Here is a 21826-nt window from a genome sequence, read left to right as displayed (position 1 = left end):
CAGTATTATTAACTTCTTACGTACAGTATATATCTCCTTCATAGGCATTGCATATCCATTATTAGCATTGCCCTCAGACTATATGAATGTTTTTCCAAAAATAACTCTTATCGTCCTTAGTGGAGGTGCAGTGAAGCTGCTGATTTCATGTGCTGGAGAAGTGTTCAGTCCTATTTATCTCTAAAACAAGGAATCTGCTTCCCAGTATTTTTAATAGGGGTCTATAAATCTAGGATGAAATGTGAGTAATTTTGTGCTCCTCACACCAATGTTAGTAAATGAAAAAAGTGGGAAACAAAATCTATATTTTCTCAGTATGAAGTGATAAAGCATCATATTCCCAAAAGCTGAGGGTTGACTACATGTTTCCATAATAACAAATGGGTAAACTCCATATTCCCCAAAAGAGGCATTGGTAAACTACGGCACATGTTTTGGCAAATAAAAAAATGAGCAGACTCCAAAAGGCCCACAATAAGCAGAATAAACAAATATCTCCTCTTCTATGTCCTGCCCGACATTGGGCGCCAGAGATATAGCCTACCACAGGCCTGCACAACTTGTAAAGTGAGAAGGGCCGAACTGCTCCAAAGAAACTGATTTGGGCCACCCGGGTAAAATCATCATCATCATCTTCATCATCATCATCATATTTCCCCCAGCACCCCTCATCATTATCCTCATCATATCTTCTCTCCCCCCCCTCCCACAGATCATCATCATATCACCCCCACCCCCACCACCCAACCCACTGACCTGCACAGGCACAGACACTGACCTGCACAGGCACAGACACTGACCTGCACAGGCACTGCTGCACTGCCACACTGCCACTGCCACACTGCCACTGACACACTGGCATACTGCCACTGCCACACTGACACTGCCACTCTGTCACACTGACACACTGCCATACGGCCACACTGCCACACAGCCACACAGCCACACTGACACATTGACACACTGACACTAGCTCTGAGGAGCAGCTGCAGGGGGGTGGGTGGAGTGTCCTACCTTTCACTGTGGAGCATGGCTGGAGGAGGGGTGAAGCGATCTTGGGCCCTGGCAGCAGGCACCTCACTTCCTGCTCTCACTAACAGGCTCCGCTGTCACTAACCCCGCCCCCACTCTCCCGGCTCTGTTCCTTCTCTCCTCTCTGCCTGCAGGGGATCACATCAAACTGCTGCCGATCCTTCCCTAATAGGCAGAGGGGGTTGGGGGGGGGGGCATCACAATGCTAGCGCTCGGCAGTGTGGGCTCAGGAGGGGGTGGGGAGCGTGTCAAAATGCTGGCGCTCCTTCCCTCCTGTGTCTGCAGAGCGGCTGGGGGGGGGGTGGAGGAGGGGATCGCGGGCCGCACAGGGAGTCCAGGCGGGCCACATGCAGCCCCGCGGGCCGTATGTTGTGCAGGGATGTGTGACTGTCATGCGCTCCTAGGCTGACGCTGAGTGAAGGAACGCACTAAATGTGCAGGACTGGAAGGATGTTGAGAGGATATGTGGAGACCACTATAAAGGTTGGGGCTCAGGGGCAAAACAGCAATCTTACCCCTGTCAGCTCTTCCGTCCTGGGTCCAACGATTCCTCAGCAGTGAATCCTACAGCGTGCATCCGGCAGAGAGATCATGTAGAAGGGAAGGGTGAATTTGAAGCGACAGCGAACAGCCCAATGACGTCAGAGTCCGAAATTTGAACATCAAAGCTTTATTGAAGACACACAATGGAAACAGCAGGCTGCAGCACAGCCTCCTCCTCTACGCGTTTCACGCACACTGGTCTTGGAGATGAAGCGCCAGTGTGCGTGAAATGTGTAGAGGAGGAGGCTGTGCTGCAGCCTGCTGTTTCCATTGTGTGTCTTGAATAAAGCTTTGATGTTCAAATTTCGGACTCTGACGTCATTGGGCTGTTCGCTGTCGCTCCGGATTCACCCTTCCCTTCCGTATGTTGTGCAGGCCTGGCCTACCAGTTCAGTGGGCCTTCTCTGTAAATCTTGGACCAGAGGGAACGGGCCTGAGGAAGGGGTCGTTACCCCGAAACGTTACCCCCCTTTATCCCTTTTTTTTCACCCCCACTTTCTCCTTTGTGGTTTTTCTTGTCTATTCCCTTTCCCCTGTGTTGTTCCCCCTTATTTTACATTTGTGGGTCATTTGCATATCTTTTGTGATTTTCACATCCATTTATTCTATTTTGATTATATCTTGTGCTTTCTTGATTAAATTATTTTTTGCATTTTTGGCATATACCCACGTTTGAGATTAGTCTATTATACAGTGTGTGCTGGAACATAATTACTTATTTGTCTATTAGTAGTGTGACGGCACTTCCGTTATGGTTTTTCGTTACAACACAAGCAATTTTTCCTATCGAAAATCTGTATGTGCCAGCAAAGAAGTTTCACTTCAAAAAATAACTCTCTCTCTCTCCGTCACCCTCTCTCTCTCCCTCTCCCTCTCATTGAGTCCTGTCTAGCTAGCCCTCTGGCTTCTTGCCTTTCACTGCATCATGGTGAACAACTTAGGCTGCTCATCTCCCTGGAGTATCCCCGGAGTATCCCCTGGTTCTCTCTCTCTTGATCAGATCTTTTTACCATGTCCTGATTGTAGGTGTAACTAACTATTTATACTAATACTAAAGCCACTGCCCCCAGCTAACATTTATTACAGGGCTGTAGGAACGATTCAGAGAGTAAAGACGCTGACTCTGTAAACAATGACACTGAGTTTAAATTAGGGGATCCTGGTTTAATTCCCAGTGTCAGCTCTTTGTGACCTTGGACAAGTCACTTTATCTCCCTGTGACTCAGGCACTAACAACATAGATTGTAAGATCATCTGGGCAGGGACTGTGTCTGTAAAATTCGTATGTGCTGTGTACCGCGTACTACACTGTAATTGTGAAGCACTTTGAGTCCCATTGAGAGAAAAGCGCTATATGAAATAAAGTTATTATTATTAAAGGAAACAGCAACAAGTACGGTTATACAGGACATATCCATAACCATATGTAACACTTTATAGAATTACAATCTTATAAACCTTGACATGAAACAGTATACAGCCAAACAGACTTTACACTTTAGGGAGTTACACATACATTGGACTTCTGTAAACATATTTCCTAAAATTAGACCTAGACCTAGTATGCTTACTCCTGATTACTCTTGTGGGTTTGCTACCTGTCAATACATCTGCCTAATTTTGTTACATTGTGCATACCTCAAAGAATGATAGTGATATATTAGACACAAAAACATGAGCAATGGAGTAGAATAAAAAAATTGTTACCATTTTGATCCCCTTTCAGGCTCTTATCAAGACAACTTTTACATGATAATAAACTATGAAAATACACACCTTTTTTACAGTTAGAACAACATGGAAAATATCCGGCATTGGGTTTATGAAAATGAGTCCTACCAAAAACTAAAAAAATAATATTTTTTTTTTCTTTTTTTGTCTGTGTAGAGTATTGGGATCCTTACAAAACTTTGAAGCTTTCTCAGATGCCTTTAACTGCAAGAAGGGTACGAAGATGCACCCCGTGGAGAAATGCCGCGTTTGGTAATCAAAAAGGCATAAAAAAATGCGCTTCAACTTCACACTCTGAAACGGTCTGCTAGGCTGTCTTACAGATATTGAATAGTTATAACCAATGATGTGCCTGGTGTATCCCCTGTTCAAATCAGAGCCATGGTATATGGTGCAGGCAGTCAGAGTTAAGCAGTGACAGTCAAATGGTTTTAGGGTTCTGCTAAAAACAACAGCGAGAGTAAGAAATTTGCACAATCTGACTATCTCTAAAAGGAAATGCTATAATGGAAAATGACTGTTTTGAGTGGCTTGACTGTTATAAAAATACTGCTGTAAGGTTTTCAAAGACTAGTTTTAAAAAGAAGATTTATTTTTCCGCAAGTTGTATTCCCTTTTAATATTATGTTTTATGTCTGTTTTGCCCTCTATTCATTAAAGAGGCCTATGTGGCTATTATTTTCATTAGGTTAATAATTTAAATGTTTAGTTTAAAATGAACCTTTTTTAGGTTTGGGATATTAGTAGGTAATTTTGCAATTTGGAGGACTGTAATTGTTATTATAGAAACATTCAAACTGTCTCTTCTTATTGAAGACTGTAAAACAAGTACAAAAACAGTAAACAAAATACCCGCATCGCAAGACAATCTTGCAAACTTTTTAAAGTCAAGAAATGTACAGAAGTTCATATTGTATGTATTTTTCCCACACTATAACTTTCTGATCTGCAAATTTCTTTGTTGTAGAAGATAAATATCAGAGGTATATATTATGCTTGTGATCATGTACTTTGTATGTGAAGATGACTCTTGCTGCTGCAGAAGACACCAGAGCATGATTCTGGTGAGAACAAAATACACATTGTAACCAACGCACTGCAATTCTTTTCTGAAGTAGTTAAAACAGCAATCCCAGTCATTGATACAAACAGGGAGGCCCCGGAGCAAAACCACGCTAGCTCTGTGTACCCCTCGGTTCTCTAAATACTGATCTGTGAAGATCACAGTATTAATTCTCCATTTAGAAGAAATTAAATGCCCGTCAAACCTTGCATGTCCTGTTGGCCAATAGGAAGCAACATCGTTTGTGGGTTCCTACCGAACGACGATTTTAATGCCCATCAGACACCCATATAACTTCACTGGTTAGTATCTGGGGAACCAGCGTGTCTAAATATAGAGCAGTTTAGCTGCAAGGCGCCAGCCACCCTGTTCAAATCATCTTTAAAAAAAAAGTTACAAATGACAGAATTGCTGCTTTAAATTGCATAGCTCTATACAAGTGGTCATCGGTGCCTCATTCCCTGCTAGAAAGCTTTGTAAAGCATTTAGCACCTCTGCTCCAAGAAATATACTTCTTCGCCAATGTATGAACGTACTCAATTTTTCAACAGTGGGGTTAGGGGCATTAGGGGCAGATCCACAAAGCTATCTTAAATCAGGGCAAATACCATGACGTTACCTAAGTAGGTAATGGATGTCATTTTTCCTGAGTTTAACAGATATCCACAAAGCTAATCATATGCAAAACCAACGTCCGTTAGCAAAAGTAGCATGGTAGCAATATCTGTAGTAGCTGGAATGTTCGTAGCGTAGAGATGTGATAACCAATACAATGCACATGCGCATTGGGAAACATACAGTATAACGTACGTTCCAATTAACGCACAAACACATTCCAGCTACGTAACGCATGTATATTTACTTACATGTAACACCCATGCACATGTTAAAATTCAAATAAATACATAATACTTTACCAAGGGAAGTTTTCCAGCCATATTAGCCTGAACCTACAGGTGGTGGTGGTGGTGGTGATGGTGATGGTGATGGTGATCTTGCTGCTGGAAGGATTACTAGTATAAAATGAATGGAGGAGGAATTAGAGATCCTGATTAATGAGGTGGGGGTTCATCACAAAATTATATGGGGCACTATTCTCCAAAACTAGCACAGCAGGAAAAAACTCATATGGGGCAGATCTACTCCTGACACAAATGAATGCCCTAGGCATTAATGTCCGTACAGAGGACATGCTACAAAAAAAAAAAAAAAAAAAGTGGGCAGACAGTAAGTGAAAGGTAAATAAAAATGGCTGACCATGCTGCCAACACAAGGCGCACAGGAGGGAGACCCCCGTCAAAGCTGGAACTCGCCCTCTGAGTGCAGATTGATGGAGGTGATATCCCTGGCACAGTTATTCATAATTCCAGGACTGGTGGACACAGAGGATCTTGCACAGGGTCGACCTGGTAAGTCAAAACAGACTCCATATATTATACAGTGTATATCAATCTCATGTACAGTATACTTATAACATTATACACAGCCTTATAGATCAGACATAAGATTACTGTATGATGTGCACTGCAGTTACACATACATGTGGTGGGTAGTTCTCACAATATCCTTTATGTCACATGCTTGCATGTATGACCTCATAATTTTCAAGTATACTATAGCCCATGCCTTGCACATTACAGCCATTTTGCAATATTTATAAAGTAATCCTTTTGCTATTTTATTCCCATATTACTGTTATCAAATCACTATACCACATTAATAAACTGTAAAATAGTTTCAGTACGTAAAATAATTAACAGAACAGCATATGCTTCATCTTATTAAAGATATTGTAACATGTAAATAAATGGATATGTATGTACACAATTGCAATACAAATGTGGTTATATGTACTCAAATACTACAGTACTTTGATCATATTACCTACTTTTCTAAAGGACTGCCGTAGAAATAATTCAGTCATCAGTATTTGAGGTCCGAAGATAAATGAAACTGAAGTTTATTCATGTAGCTACAAAGAGAGTTGTACTCAGGCAAGCAGCTGAATACTAATCTGCTTTTCCAATACATTGATATATATAATGGGAGACGTATGCTAGAAAATAGATACACGTCAGCATTACACATACCAGCTAGTATAACTACCATATAAGGACATACATTCCTACATTTGGGCACAGGTCACATCCCTAAAGGTAACTCTCCCTACTCCCCCCCCCCCCCCCCGAAAAAATCGCACCCCCCCCTCGTTTGCGCACCACTTGTAAATGCAACAATCATTAACTGATTTAAATCTGCTGCTGTGGGCTTATAAGCAGTACAGACAGCTTTAAATTTTCCTGGGTCATCTTTAAGGACTAGAAACATGGTTCTGAAATGTATCTAATCCACGGGTGTCCATGGTGCATGCACTCCTGGTAATTCTTTTACAGGATAGATCTCAGCATCTAAATCACTCATAGATCTGTTAGAACTATCTGCCCGATATCTAGTATTATTGTGGGTAACTGAAGGAACTTGAACCAGTAGGTAATACCCCTTGGGGAGGATAAATGGCCAGAGGTCTAGGGGATATTGAACCCTCGTAATAAAGGGAAAGGCATGGAAGGGGGGACAGGGAGAGGATCCACTATGGCAACAGTCACTAAAGAAACTGTGTGCTGGGGCTAATGATAAACATAGACTGCACCTTGTAAAAGAACAAGGAAAAAGAGGCCCCTATTGTAGCACTCCTAGTAGTGTGAGATGTTTATAAAATGAAAATCAAACTTTAATAAGTATTAATAGCATAATATAATGTTGGACAGATTAACATAAAGAACCACAACAAATGATACTCATATACAGGCATACCCCGCTTTAAGGACACTCACTTTAAGTACACTCGCGAGTAAGTACATTTCGCTCAATAGGCAAACAGCAGCTCACGCATGCGCCTGTCAGCACGTCCTGAACAGCAATACTGGCTACCTACCTGTACCGAAGCTGTGCACAAGTGGGGAGGCTATAGAGCCTATTACACATGCGTTATTTACATCAGTTATGCATGTATATGACAATTGCAGTACAGTACGTGCATCAAAAGTGGGAAAAAGGGAGTGCTTCACTTTAAGTACATTTTCACTTTACATACATGCTCCGGTCCCATTGCGTACGTTAATGCGGGGTATGCCTGTACTGGTATAAACTGCTGCTTCTGTGCTGGTGTGCACAAGAGTAACTAGCTGCATACTGTATACTGTAGGTCATATGTATCAAATCAATGACATCAATACCAATTTGTGTATATGAATGGTAGCTAGTACCAAAATGTAGCTATCAACTCTATAATCACTAAATGAGAAAAAGAGGACGGTATCCTACCCTGTGGTAATGTTCTACAGATGTGAACTGGACTCATCTGAGACAGTCCATAATAGACCACTAATTGGAGGATAACCAAGGTAATTCCCAGTGGAGTATCAAAAAGATAAGAGTGTATATAAAAACTCTTAATGTAATAAAAGTGAGGTTCTAATGACCTACAGTATTATGTCAATAGCGACAGAATACAAATTCCGAAGTCTGTCAATTTTAGAACCCTGACAAAGTCAGTATAATTTGCTGAGCTGTTAGTAGGCTTGCATAGGAACACTATGGTGTTTAATAGCAGATTATACCAGTATACGAGTATTATTTGTTGTTGTTGTTTATGTTAGTCTGTCCAACATTATTTTATGCTATTAATACTTATTAAAGTTTGATTTTAATTTAATAACCATCTCACACTACTAGGAGTGCTATAATAGACGCCTCTTTTTCCTTGTTCTCTTACAAGGTCCAGTCTATGGATATTGAACCATACCTTGTGATCCTCCTACTGGACCCTCCAACTATCTCAGAGATTAAGCTTAATCAGGTAGTTGTACGGAAAAAGGAGCCACATACGGAGGTGGTCTATTTTCATGGAACAGATGTAATACATCTGGTCCTGATGGGGCAATTGGGAGGCTAGGGTATAGTTGGGGAATAGGGTTGGGTCCCTTGAATTATAAGGGCAGTTTTCCTCTTAAAAATAAATTTTTACTATCCCTTTTCCTTTTTTCAGTGTATATAACTACAGATGTAGCGGCCGTTATCGAACAAATCACGGAGCCGTTTTCCTGTGCGCTGCTGTACTCCACGCGGCATTAACGCGGCCAATCGCCCCAGCCACACATGTTTATCGCGGTTGCTTTGTTTGACTTTCATGGATTCTGTTTCTTTGTGTGCAATGAAATGAATGAATTGTACAGTACTGTGCTACTGTGTCAATTTCAGTGTTTAACACTGTTTAACATTAAAATGCCATTTTCTGCACTCGCGTCTTAAGGCGGGAATGTTGGAAGAAATCACGCGCCATGACATGGGTATTCTGAGGTATACAACGCGTGAAGTCTTCGAATAACGGCCGCTGCATCTGTACCATAAAAGGATATATATTCCTACATTTGGGCACAGGTCAAATCCCTAGAGGTCACTTCCCCTACTCCTCCTCAGTCCTGCGAGAGGAAGTTAGCCAGACAAAGGACAGGCAGTCTGTAAGAAAAATACTTGAACTCTTTACATGCCAGACTAACGTGCATTCACAGGACCATCGCACAGACTTCCATCCACACAAATTAAAAGGTCCATGGAGGTCACCAGTAAGGAAGGGCTCCCTGAGGGCACAGTGACTTTAGACCTCACTGACTTTAAACCTCCACCGCCCGAGTAGTATGCTGCTCCAACACCCTCACCTGCTGTTTCAGCACCGATACCTGCTGTTCCTGTACCCTCACCTGTTGTTCAAGCACCGATATCTACTCTTCAATCACCGATACCTGCTGTTTCAGCAGCCTCACCTGTTGTTCCAGCACCAATATCTACAGTTCCAGCATCGATACCTGCTGTTCTAGCACTGATACCTGCTGTTCCAGCACCATCACCTCACCTCCTAGTCCAGCACAGAGACCTGTTCCTGCTCCAGCATCGAGACGTGCTCCAGGTCCAGCACTGTGACCTGCTCCAACAGTTGACCATTATGATGAGGCCATTCTGGCGTATTAGCATCAGATGCTTAAGATGTATTGGACTGCTTATCGACAGATGAATCATCATTTTGTCACCTTATCCCACAATTCAAGGTGTTAAGAAAAAAGTGCACTCCCTCGACTTGACAGGAACTCCTAGGGTGCACACCGATCACTTGTGAGGGCGTAATCAGTTACAACATGTATCCTTCAGAATTAGGAAAGAGGCGATACTCCAGAGGACTTATTTTAAAGTGGAAAAAGTTTTAATAAAAAGGATGATTTTTGTTTAGTTTTGTTACCAGATGTCAATGTTCTTTTTTTGCCCTGTTAATTTTCTCAGACAGTGATGTAACTGTGTGTTAATAAATGTTAAGTTAACTATTTCTGTCTCTTGGTAATTATTGTTACAAAAAATTGCAATATTATTGTACACACATACTTCAGTTAGTAAACAATATATACCTTATTACGTAAGTCTAATAAGCATATCCTACATTTCCCATAATCGCTCCAAAACATTCTACAGTTTATAACATGAATTTTATGACACTGTGTTTCTGACTTTAATATTATTCATAATATATATCTTTGTATGACATTTCTTACTATTTCAATAGAAAGGGTTAAGTGCCATACCCAAACAAATTATTAGGGTACCACTTTAGACCTGCTTTTGTCATTACAGGCAATTCCCAGAAATAATGTTACGATAATCATGGTCTGGCTGTAACAGCTACTTTTAGTGTGACCTAGTTATCGTTACATTATTTCTCTGCACTAACAATAACGGAGGTTCTTGGATCGGTGATGTTAGGCTAATGGCTAATTAGAATCTCATACGGATATCAGTATGCCTAGCATCCGTCAAAAGTAATCGATGCGATATATATTTTTAAAAGCTCAAATTTTATTGTTCAATTCAATATTTTAATGGTTAACAAGAGGTCACCGTAATCTCATTAATCGATCGGTGTTAGGAGAATCGTTGCGATAATTGTGGGTAGAGTAATGATAAATAGCCTAATGGAGCTTTGTGGATCTGCCTCTAAGAGAGGGTAAATTGCAACAATAGGTGGGAAATGAATTGTATTATCAGTTCAGGGTTTTTTATTTTTTTTCATCAAATTTTGTTACTACCACCAGGTCTAAGTTGGTATATACAAGTCTAAAGTCCCTATGCACAAAGGTATTTTAGTACAGTAAAGCCCCACTTTGATGTAACTTCCCACTTGCAGCTCTGAGACAGGGCACTTCAAATCCCTGCAAGGTCGTCCTTCAAAATGTAGATCTCAAGTAAGGAAAAAACACATCAAAGCGGACTGGAGGTAACTATACAATTATTGTATTCGGATAAATAAAATCACATAATCAACATCACTTGCATAAGTATTGGAAGTAACAATGTGTATCGTTGAGTAACTCCAAGAGTTTGCAGTTGAGCGGAGTGCTTTCTTAATAAGTTTCAACTTGAAATTCGAAAAGCAATTTCAATGTTAAGAAATGTTGACTCCTGTCTGCTTTTTAATTTTTTTGTTATGCGTTCATTTTTAAATACATTTCCAACATATCAATTCAACTACATTTTCCATAAAAAAATTGTACAAACATTATCTTTGAATCTTTTTTTATATATATATATATATATATATATATATATATACATAAAAAAATTAGGTTATATAAAATTAAAAGAAATATACTGTTGAAATCATACCAAAAATATATATATTTTTATAAAATGATAATTAAGTTATAAAATGATAATTAAGTAGCGTTTGCTGTGTTAGAATTACAAATTTAAAATTACATTTTATGATTTTTTTGTGAAGCCTCTGAAAGGTCGGGCGCCCTTGGAAGGTCCATGGTCCTTGGAAGGTCCGTGGTCCGTGGAAGGTCTGGGGCTACAGCCCAGTTAGCCCATGCCTTATGATGCTGCTTGATAGAGCAGTGCAGCTGTGGAGGACACCAGGTTCTCATACTGTAAAAAGGATGGATAGTTGTGGGGGATTGCTGCTTTAATAGAAAAAATGGGGGTTATAGTTACTGATATGATGTCTGCAAAATATGAATTAGCACTTGAACTTCAGCCAAATTAAGATTTTTCTATTATTATAATTATTTTCATATGCTGTCGAAAAGAAATAGTAGGTAAAAAAAACAAAAACTGAGTAGGGGGGACTGCAGCTTTAAGCAAAATCTCCAAACACAAGATAATAATCAAAAACTTATGCAAAACCTATACAATATTAATATAAATATTGTCGCATAAATATTCATATTCACATAGAAAAAATAATTACAAAATATCCAAGGTCAAGAAATAACTTAATTTTAAATAATAATAACAATACATACAGTGTACAGTCTGCATTTACATGAACATGACTCCTGATGAAGCACTTTACATTCATGTGGGATCAACACAGTCATATGAGAACGCTAATAGCTGCTGGAGTTGACCATATGTGGACCAAAGGCACATTGGGACTACAGCTAGAATAGTCCGGTACTGTTTATACCTCACGGACACTGAAGACTCATGGTGTGTTTCTCGCTGATGTCCATTGCTACTTACTTACTATTTAAATGAAAGCTGTGATTTTTTTTTTATCTGAATACAGTACCATATTTGTATACTCTGCTGTACTCTTGCCTGTTTTTTCCTTTCCTCAGTTGGTATACACCTAGTTTGTCAAGAAATATTCAAAATCAAATACATAAGTAAATTACTACAAAAACATGTAAGCTACTTACAATCTGCATGATGTTATTATAGTCTCTGTTACACAATTATGAGAAAAAAATGCTTATTGACATTGCTATTAATGTTCTTTAAACATTCTGTAGGATTATCATATACTGGTCCATAGTTGTAAACTTCATTGCCCTTAATACCTATCCATTGACTCCCTTACTGAGCATTACAATTCCTATCTACGCATTGACTTCCTATCCACTGTACTCAATACAACATAAATCATATTAAAGTTTTCATTACAGAGCTATAGAACGATATTCTGTATAATGCCCTATTTAGTATTGTGTGAAGCCATCGTTCCCATACTGGGAAGCTGTGGTCCCATGTAGCTTGAGTCCTCCAGCAATGGGAAGATGTATTTACAGTATACTGAATAGGGACCGTAGCATATAATGCTATGCCCTAGGTCAGGGTTCTTCAACTGGTTCTCTAAAGGGGCCAGATCAGAAAACATTTAGCAGTAGAAGGGCCACAAACTTATTTCAATTAAATTTTAGAAACATTTAAAAGACCTAAAACTAATAGATTTCAACAATTTGCAAGAATTTATAGCATCTGTACTCTATATTTTTACATTGCCTTGTCTTACAAGTGAGCTCATGTGAAAATGTGGTCTTACAGTAGCTGCCTAAGAAAATACAAGCATACCCCGGTTTAAGGACACTCACTTTAAGTACACTCGCGAGTAAGTACATATCGCCCAATAGGCAAACTGCATCTCACGAATGCGCCTGTCGTCACGTCCTAAACAGCAATACCGGCTCCCTACCTGTACCGAAGCTGTGCACAAGCAGGGAGACTATAGAGCCTGTTACAAATGCGTTATTTACATCAGTTATGCACGTATATGACGATTGCAGTACAGTACATGCATTGATAAGTGGGAAAAAGGTAGTGCTTCACTTTAAGTACATTTTCACTTTACATACATGCTTCGGTCCCATTGCGTACGCTAATGCGGGGTATGCCTGTACCAGGAACAGAGAGTCCAAAGGCAACATCTTGTTCCTTTCCGGGCTGCATTTGGCCTGCGGGCCACCAGTTGAAGAGTCCTGCTCTAGATGCTTGCATTTTTCACATGGCCAATTTCAAGAACAGTTAGGCACAGATCCATAGAGCACTGTTAACTCAATACTAATAATGTGACATTATAAAAATCATTAACGGACATTATTTTCCCTGAGGTTGACGCATATCCACAAAGCTAATTATATGCAGAAACGACAGCCATTATATATCATATATAGCATAGGCTTAACATCATCTTAACTTGGTACTGCCTCACGTTAGTTTCATATAACGTGTCCATTTTAATAGCGTTCCAAATATACCTTCCCAAACCCACATTTACACAGAGAGATACCTGTGCACAAAGGAACACATCTGAGATACCTGTGATATTTGTTAACTACAGTATAACAGACCTCTGTGGAAAGGTGTTGTTAGAGGAACACCTCTTTTGCATATCATCACTAATGGCTATTATAGTTAATGCAATGCTCTTTCTGGACAAAAAACAGCACTAAACACTGCATTAGTGAGCTTTGTGAGCACTTAAGGGGTTGTTAACTTAGGTTAGAAGCTTGTTAAGTCAATAACGGACCTGTGTGGATCTAGGTCTTAGTGAGGAGGTGCCTTTGGCCCTTGCAAGTATATTAGCACTGATAGTTTGTCGAAAACTTTTACATTAATCAATGAACACTTTCAGATTTCTGAGCTGTGATTACTTATAAAAATCATGCACTTCGTCTAAGGTTAGCATTTGGATGTATGTAAATAAGAGCATTATGTAGTTGTTAATTGTTTATTTGACAGCTGCTTAATCAGCTGTGTGTTGGCATAGTTTTATTCTAAAACTGTTGGATATCGTTACTTATCATTAGAAAAAATCCAGCATATGAATCCTGTGGGAAATCCCAATCAATGTATTCCAAGTGAGAAATCACCAACATAAAATAAATGTACGCGAAAAATCGAGAACATATAGCATTCAATGGTGGCCATGAATAATCTAGATGAATCTGATTATTTTTTTACTCAAATAATATAATTCAAGAATCGTAATTTTCACATGTCAAATAGCTGCTTGAAAGTGATTTGTTTTAGAAATATATATATACACAGACACAATTTAAAAAGTTGTCATTTATGAAAAAATATATATTCTGATGTATAAGAGTGTTGGCTCAGGCTATCTGTAGAAAAAAAAAACATTTCAATTTCGATGTATGTTGTTTTCAGATAACCAATATGTCATATTTTGATGGTATCTTTGTACTTATTGTGTGTCAATTATTACTTCGGATTAAAATGACATTTCAATGGCAGCATTTGCACGTTTTGACTGTCTGAATTAATAAAGTTTTAGACAACAATAATAATTAAGGAATATGTGTGTTTGGCAGGAGAGATGTCAGGTTGAGTTCTTAGAATGCAATAGTTTGAATTTTGATTTAAATATCATCTGTGACAATCAGTAGTGTGTTTTTAATTAGCTCTTTATCAACCAGCTACACGTTATAACGTTTGTGCAGGGAAAAGGGGAAGGGAAATGGACCTGGCGCTTCCAAAAAGTGAAATTCAAAACTGTGTTTAAAGGAAATCTAATAAAGCACAAGTGTGAGTCACCTATAAACAATTAATACCCTTCACCAACCAGTGGTAATAAGTAAATACAAAATATACAAATGGTGATATGCAGCTCAACTTCCTCAGAGGGGACTGTTCCAAGTCCCCAGATGATAGGTAACTTTTCTTCTTGGAGAGGAGGAGCGCAAAATAGCTCCGTAATATATGTGGCTAAAAAAGATAAAGGCAGATATAGTGCAGAGTGTAAATACTATTGATGGTCAATCATATAGCCCTAGGTAGTTGCACTCACAAAACTTCTGGTTTAAATAAGCATGTCAGAGATCCTTCTCTCTCTGACTGGAGCCCTTTTGATGGATGTGTGTAGTGATTCTCAGGATATCCCTCAATAGGTTAATGGTAATTGGCATGGAAAAGAAAAAAGCCACAGTAGTACATACTATTTGACCAAAATGTATTAAATACAGAATAAAAGAGCAGTTAAACTCACATTTCCAAAGAAAATAACAGGCATTGGAGAGAACCACTGGATAAGGTAGGACCCCGTCGGTATACTGTACAGCTTCTTGGCACTTATCTCGCGTCTCACGATCTCACGGTCTGAGTTCCGCATTCGTCACTTCCGGAATTGCGTCACAAGTGAGGGCGGAAATGCGGTCTGTCTCTGAAATCGGCTCCGATTTGCCAGTCCTTCAATCCCCAGGTCCTCCAACAATGCTAACGCTAACTCTACGCATTTCGCAGATGCTTCGTCAGGAGTTATGATTAGAGGGTCTACTAGATGACTGTATATAGGCCCATCAATTAAGTAATCAACATGAGAATGCAAATTTTAACCCCCTCAGCGCTCAGACATACAGTAGCACAAGGTAAAAAAAAAAACAGTATTATCAATACAAAAAGTCTAATTAGCTATAATACTTTAATAATGCAAAATCTAAATATATAAATAATAAAAAATGTAGAAAAAATGGAACAGGACAAAACTAGAGGAAGAGAAGAAACGATATGTTACCATACTGTATTAAAATATTTAAAAAACATAACATATATGTATAATAAATAAATAAAAGCATAAATGCACAAGGGACACAAAATATAAAAAGAAAACAAAAACAGAATAGGCTAATATATGATAAAACTTAATTTAAAAAGGCATTGATGTCTATATCCACATTTAACCCATGGGGGGCAAGGGTCTGCATCTTATGGATCCAATATGTTTCTCTCTTGCTCTCGGTGCAAACCTAGTCTCCTGGCATAGATTTATTGACGATGTAGTGTTCATCTGGAAAGGAAGCAAAGAAGAATTGAGTCAATTCTTTGTTTTCCTAGATAATAATGATCGTAACATCAAATTTACCCATGTATGGAGCAAATATGAAATAGAATTCTTAGATTTGGTGATTTTTGCGGAAAATGGGGATCTTAAAACAAAAACCTTCTTCAAAAAGGTGGACAGCAACAACTTTATACTAGAAGAAAGCTGCCACAACACACAATGGATCAAAAATATCCCATATGGCCAACTAAGGAGACTAAAAAGAAACTGTAGAGATGAACACACATATCAACAACAATCTAAGATTCTTATTAATAGATTTAAAGACCGTAACTACAATCCACATACTCTGAACAAAGCTATAGAGAGAGTTGACTCTATCCAAAGAAAAGATCTCTTGATAGATAAAGTAAAGAATAACGTGACTAATAAAACATTTAATATGTCTTTCCTCACACCTTACAACAAGAATGCTTGTGAAATTAAAAATGCCATTAAAAAACATTGGCATATATTAAAAAATGATTCCATTTTAAAAGATCATATTCCTGATGTTCCCAGTGTCATCTTCAAAAATGCCCCAAATCTGAAAAACAAACTGGCCCCTACCACTTTCAAATCAAATATAAATGGGAAACCGCATACTTGGTTAGAGAAGCAGAAATGCTTCTTTGGATGCTATTCATGCAAAGCATGCCATTTCAAACAAACTGAAAAATTCCAATTTAAATCCAAGAAAACAGGAGAGTTATTCAAAATTGATAGTAATATAAATTGTACAACTGAGTTTGTGATTTATTTATTACAGTGCACTTGCGGGTTGCAGTATATAGGGCGTACTTCTAGACCATTACGCACCCGTATTTTGGAACATGTGGGTAATATTAACAAATGTCTAATGATCCACAATGTATCCAAAAACTACCAATTATTTCACAATTCAGATCCTAAATGTTTGAAATACATGGGCATTGAGCATGTTAGCATTCATTGGAGGGGGGGCGACAGATTAAATAGTCTGGCCAAGAGAGAAACATATTGGATCCATAAAATGCAGACCCTTGCCCCCCATGGGTTAAATGTGGATATAGACATCAATGCCTTTTTAAATTAAGTTTTATCATATATTAGCCTATTCGGTTTTTGTTTTCTTTTTATATTTAGTGTGCCTTGTGCATTTATGCTTTTATTTATTTATTATACATATATGTTATGTTTTTTAAATATTTTAATACAGTATGGTAACATATCGTTTCTTCTCTTCCTCTAGTTTTGTCCTGTTCCATTTTTTCTACATTTTTTATTATTTATATATTTAGATTTTGCATTATTAAAGTATTATAGCTAATTAGATTTTTTGTATTGATAATACTGTTTGGTTTTTTTACCTCGCGCTATGTCTGAGCGCTGAGGGGGTTAAAATTTGCATTCTCATGTTGATTACTTAATTGATGGGCCTATATACAGTCATCTAGTAGACCCTCTAATCATAACTCCTGACGAAGCATCTGCGAAATGCGTAGAGTTAGCGTTAGCATTGTTGGAGGACCTGGGGATTGAAGGACTAGCAAATCGGAGCCGATTTCAGAGACAGACCGCACTTCCGCCCTCACTTGTGACGCAATTCCGGAAGTGACGAATGCGGAACTCAGACCGTGAGATCGTGAGACGCGAGTGAAGTGCCAAGATGCTGTATAAAGACGGGGTCCTACCTTATCCAGCGGTTCTCTCCAATACCTGTTATTTTCTTCGGGAATGTGAGTTTAACTGCTCTTTTATTCTGTATTTAATACATTTTGGTCAAATAGTATGCACTATTGTGGCTTTTTTCTTTTCCATGCCACATACCATTAACCTATTGAGGGATATCCTGAGAATCACTACACACATCCATCAAAAGGGCTCCAGTCAGAGAGAGAAGGATCTCTGACATGCTTATTTAAACCAGAAGTTTTGTGAGTGCAACTACCTAAGGCTATATGATTGACCATCTATATTATTTACAGTCTTCACTATATTTGCCTTTATCTTTTATATCCACATATATTACTGAGCTATTTTGCGCTCCTCCTCTCCAAGAAGAAAAGTTACACTTGTTATAATAAAGACTGAACAATAAAAATATAAAAACTTTGACTAAGTACCTATTTCTGCAATGGGACATTGATTTGTTGACTTTTGTCATTTATATTCGCTACTGCATTATTAGGAGACCAGAATGTATGTATAATTTTATTTATGTAGCGCTAACTATGTACGCAGCACTTTACAACATTACAAAAAGAGGTAAATCCAAACAATGGGAATAAGTGCAACAGGTAAATGACAACATAAGGCTATGGCCGCGGCCAGGGTGTAGTGACGCGGGCATGTACGCTTGGCGCATTTACCTTCTACCAGATGGATGCGTCCAAGGTGCTGTTGCGTGTGGGCTCGCGTGCACGTGTGCTTGGACCGAAGCTGTGCTTGGGGAGACAGTCAAATTTTTTTTTTGCGCTATTGCAGGTCACGTGACTAGGTAAGAGCCAATGAGAGCACAGCAGTCACAACAACCAATCAGATGGAGCTGAGGACACTAAAAAATCCTGCTCAGTCAGCGCGTGCCGTCACACCTCTTGAGCGTCAGCGCGCACCTCTTCAGCCTGACCGCAGCCTAAAGCAGACCCTGCACCAAAGAGCTTACACTAAACATGTATTTTAACTCTCATTTGTTTACATTGCAATCTAATCTTCTTAAATACTCTATGCGGATTGCAATTTTATAAAAGATATGTTATTCTATTTTTCTTTTTAACTTCTTCAGCCTTGTATTAATACTTCACAATAGACAGGGGATCTTAAACTTCTCCCTTTTTGGATCACTTCACTTAACAATAATCCTGTGACAGGCATATAGATATTTATATACAAGGACCATTCAGAAGCTTCAGATAACTGAAAAAGAATTAGAGAGAGATGTACTGTATGCTGGGCATTATCCAAAGAGACAGGAATAATAATGAATGGGTTTGTAAGGAAACAAAAAGTCTGTGACCTCATGACAAGGGTGAAGAAATTAAAATGGCAGTGGCCGTATATATCGCAAGAAGAAATGACCATCGTTGGACAGGGATGGAACTCAACTGGATTCCAAGGATATCAAAAGACCAAAACGACAAACAGAAGTAAACTGGGAAGATGAAATAAGAAAATTTGCTGGAGCACTGTGGAGAAGAGAGCTTTGCACACAGTGTGTGAAGCAGCAAGAATACATTTATGACATTGGTGTAATATCAAACAATGTATTGTGACAGATATGAGGGAACAGTAGTGAAAAGAGGATATTACAGCCCTAAATTAGTGCAGGGTTTCTGCTCCACTCCACGGTTTGGAGATTTACCAAGGGGAATCCAGACCGGGACTTCTAGCTTTCCCAGCTTTCACAGCACTGGAGCAGCTAATTGAGCAGGGAGATGATTAAAAGGTTGCTCTAAACAGAGCAAGACAGAGCTGTTTGACTCTCAAGAGGAGGGTGTGCTGAAAGCTGTGTTATGCTGAGAAAAATACTTTTGTTTTGTTTGTTTGACTTACTCCTGCTATCTGCTGTAGCATTTGTATGGCAAAATAAACAGGCCAAGCTTTTCACCTCTGTGTCAGAAGACTGTCTCCGCTACCTGGAAGGCTGTGTGAAAGTGCTGATCCTTGGACAAAAGGTACAGAGCAAGAATGTACTTTGTCACATATGGTGGAGAATGCGGGCATCACACTGACAAGCCTGTAAGATGCAAAAGGGAATAGAGGAAATAGTCACAGCCCTGGTCCAATCCACATCTACACAACATGAAATCAACAACAGGCTGGCTGAGGGTTATGCCACACAGCAAGAAACCAACAGCAGACTGGCTGAGGGTTATGCCACACAGCAAGAAACCAACAGCAGGCTGGCTGAGGGTAATGCCACACAGGGTTATTAGGCATGACATTATAACCGAACCAGGTAAAAGGGTCAATCTTAAGACATAGAATACCTGCAGCTCGTAGAGAGGCCATTAGAGTAGAGGTTAAGAAAATGCTAGAGCTTGGGGTGATTGAGGATCACGAAGTGACTGGAGCAGCCCTATTGTGCTTGTACCAAAGCCTGATGGGACTGTAAGGTTTTGTAACGATTATCGCAAGCTGAATGACATCTCAACATTTGATTCCTACCCCATGCCAAGGGCTGATGAGCTAGTGGAGAGACTTGGGAAAGCCCGTTACTTCACCACACTAGATTTGACCAAGGGTTACTGGCAGGTTCCACTCACAGAGCAGGCAAAGGAAAAGACTGTGTTTTCTACACTCCTGATGGTCTTTTCCAATACAAGGTGTTGCCGTTTGGTCTGCATGGGGCTCCTGCCACCTTTCAAAGGATGATGGACAGAATATTAAGGCCACATACATTATATGCAGCTGCATATTTAGACGATGTAGTGATACATACGGAATATTGGGAATCCCACCTTCCAAAAGTACAAGCAGTATTAAACTCGATTTACTCTGCGGGGTTAACGGCTAACCCAAGGAAGTGTACAATTGGCTTAGAGGAAGCCAAATATTTAGGATATTCTATTGGTAGAGGGTTCGTGAAACCTCAAATGGCTAAAGTGGAAGCCATAAGGAATTGGCCCCGGCCAGTAACCAAGAAACAAGTGAGAACTTTCCTTGGCCTAGTTGGATATTATCGGAGGTTTATCTATAACTTTGCTACCCTTGCATGTCCCTTAACTGATCTGACAAAGGCAAGAGCTCCAGTAATGGTAAAATGGTCACCAGAACTAGAACAAGCATTCAGGTCGTTGAAAGAAGCCATATGTGCCCAACCAGTGTTAGTAACCCCCGATTTTGCTAGGGAATTTATTTTGCAACCCGATGCGTCGGACGTAGGGCTTGGTGCGGTCCTCTCACAAGAGAACCAGAATGAAGATCATCCTATCTTGTACCTAAGCAGAAAACTTAACCCACATGAAAGAAACTACTCCATAGTTGAAAAAGAGTGTCTTGCAATAAAGTGGGCAGTAGACAGTCTTAAGTACTACCCGTTAGGCAGAAAATTCAGGCTGGTGACAGACCACGCAGCCCTAACCTGGATGAGTCAGAATAGGGAGAAAAATAGCAGAGTGACATGCTGGTTTCTCAGTCTGCCACCCTACAAATTCTCAGTGGAACACAGGGCAGGCAGTAGACAGGGGAATGCAGATGGCTTGTCAAGAATGCATTCACTGGTGTGCACGGTCGCTCACCCCACTAGGTCTGAGCTGGAGGGGAGGATATGTGACAGATATGAGGGAACAGTAGTGAAAAGAGGATATTACAGCCCTAAATTAGTGCAGTGTTTCTGCTCCACTCCACGGTTTGGAAATTTACCAAGGGGAATCCAGTCCGGGACTTCTAGCTCTCCCAGCTTTCACAGGACTGGAGCAGCTGATTGAGCAGGGAGATTATTAAAAGGTTGCTCTAAACAGAGCAAGACAGAGCTGCATGACTCTCAAGAGGAGGGTGTGCTGAAAGCTGTGTTATGCTGAGAAAAAGACTTTTGTTTTGTTTGTTTGATTTACTCCTGTTATCTGCTGTAGCATTTGTATAGCAAAATAAACAGGCCAAGCTTTTCACCTCTGTGTCAGAAGACTGTCTCCTCTACCTGGAAGGCTGTGTGAAAGTGCTGATCCTTGGACAAAAGGTACAGAGCAAGAACGTACTTTGTCACAGTATTTATATTCTGTAAAAGTTTGGTAGTATATATCAACTTTTCAGGCTAATCATTCCTGTGAGTTGCCTTTTTTATGCAGCATGAAATCAGACTTTGCTCATACCCCATC

The 21826-nt window shown here is 39.5% G+C and overlaps 1 protein-coding gene and 1 long non-coding RNA gene across 5 annotated transcripts in view; one reads left to right on the top strand and one right to left on the bottom strand.

Annotated features, from left to right (window-relative positions):
* Positions 1–6550, top strand: part of MMEL1 (membrane metalloendopeptidase like 1) — a 225643-nt gene extending 219093 nt beyond the window's left edge. For all 4 annotated transcript variants that reach the window (XM_075604884.1, XM_075604885.1, XM_075604886.1 and 1 more), the window contains one exon: positions 3463–6550. In XM_075604884.1, coding sequence (XP_075460999.1) covers positions 3463–3562 — 100 coding nt within the window. In that variant the 3' untranslated portion in view covers positions 3563–6550. The remainder of the gene's footprint in view (positions 1–3462) is intronic.
* LOC142497296 (uncharacterized) lies at positions 5292–11543 on the bottom strand. The gene is made up of 3 exons (XR_012802226.1): positions 11171–11543; positions 5627–5775; positions 5292–5382 (listed from the first exon to the last, which is right to left on the bottom strand). It is a non-coding gene; the product is annotated as an uncharacterized LOC142497296 (long non-coding RNA).
* Between the last annotated feature and the right edge of the window lie 10283 nt (positions 11544–21826).

Source organism: Ascaphus truei, chromosome 6, assembly GCF_040206685.1.
Source record: "Ascaphus truei isolate aAscTru1 chromosome 6, aAscTru1.hap1, whole genome shotgun sequence".
Classification (NCBI taxonomy): domain Eukaryota; kingdom Metazoa; phylum Chordata; class Amphibia; order Anura; family Ascaphidae; genus Ascaphus; species Ascaphus truei.
This window is presented reverse-complemented; position numbering and strand designations above follow the sequence as displayed.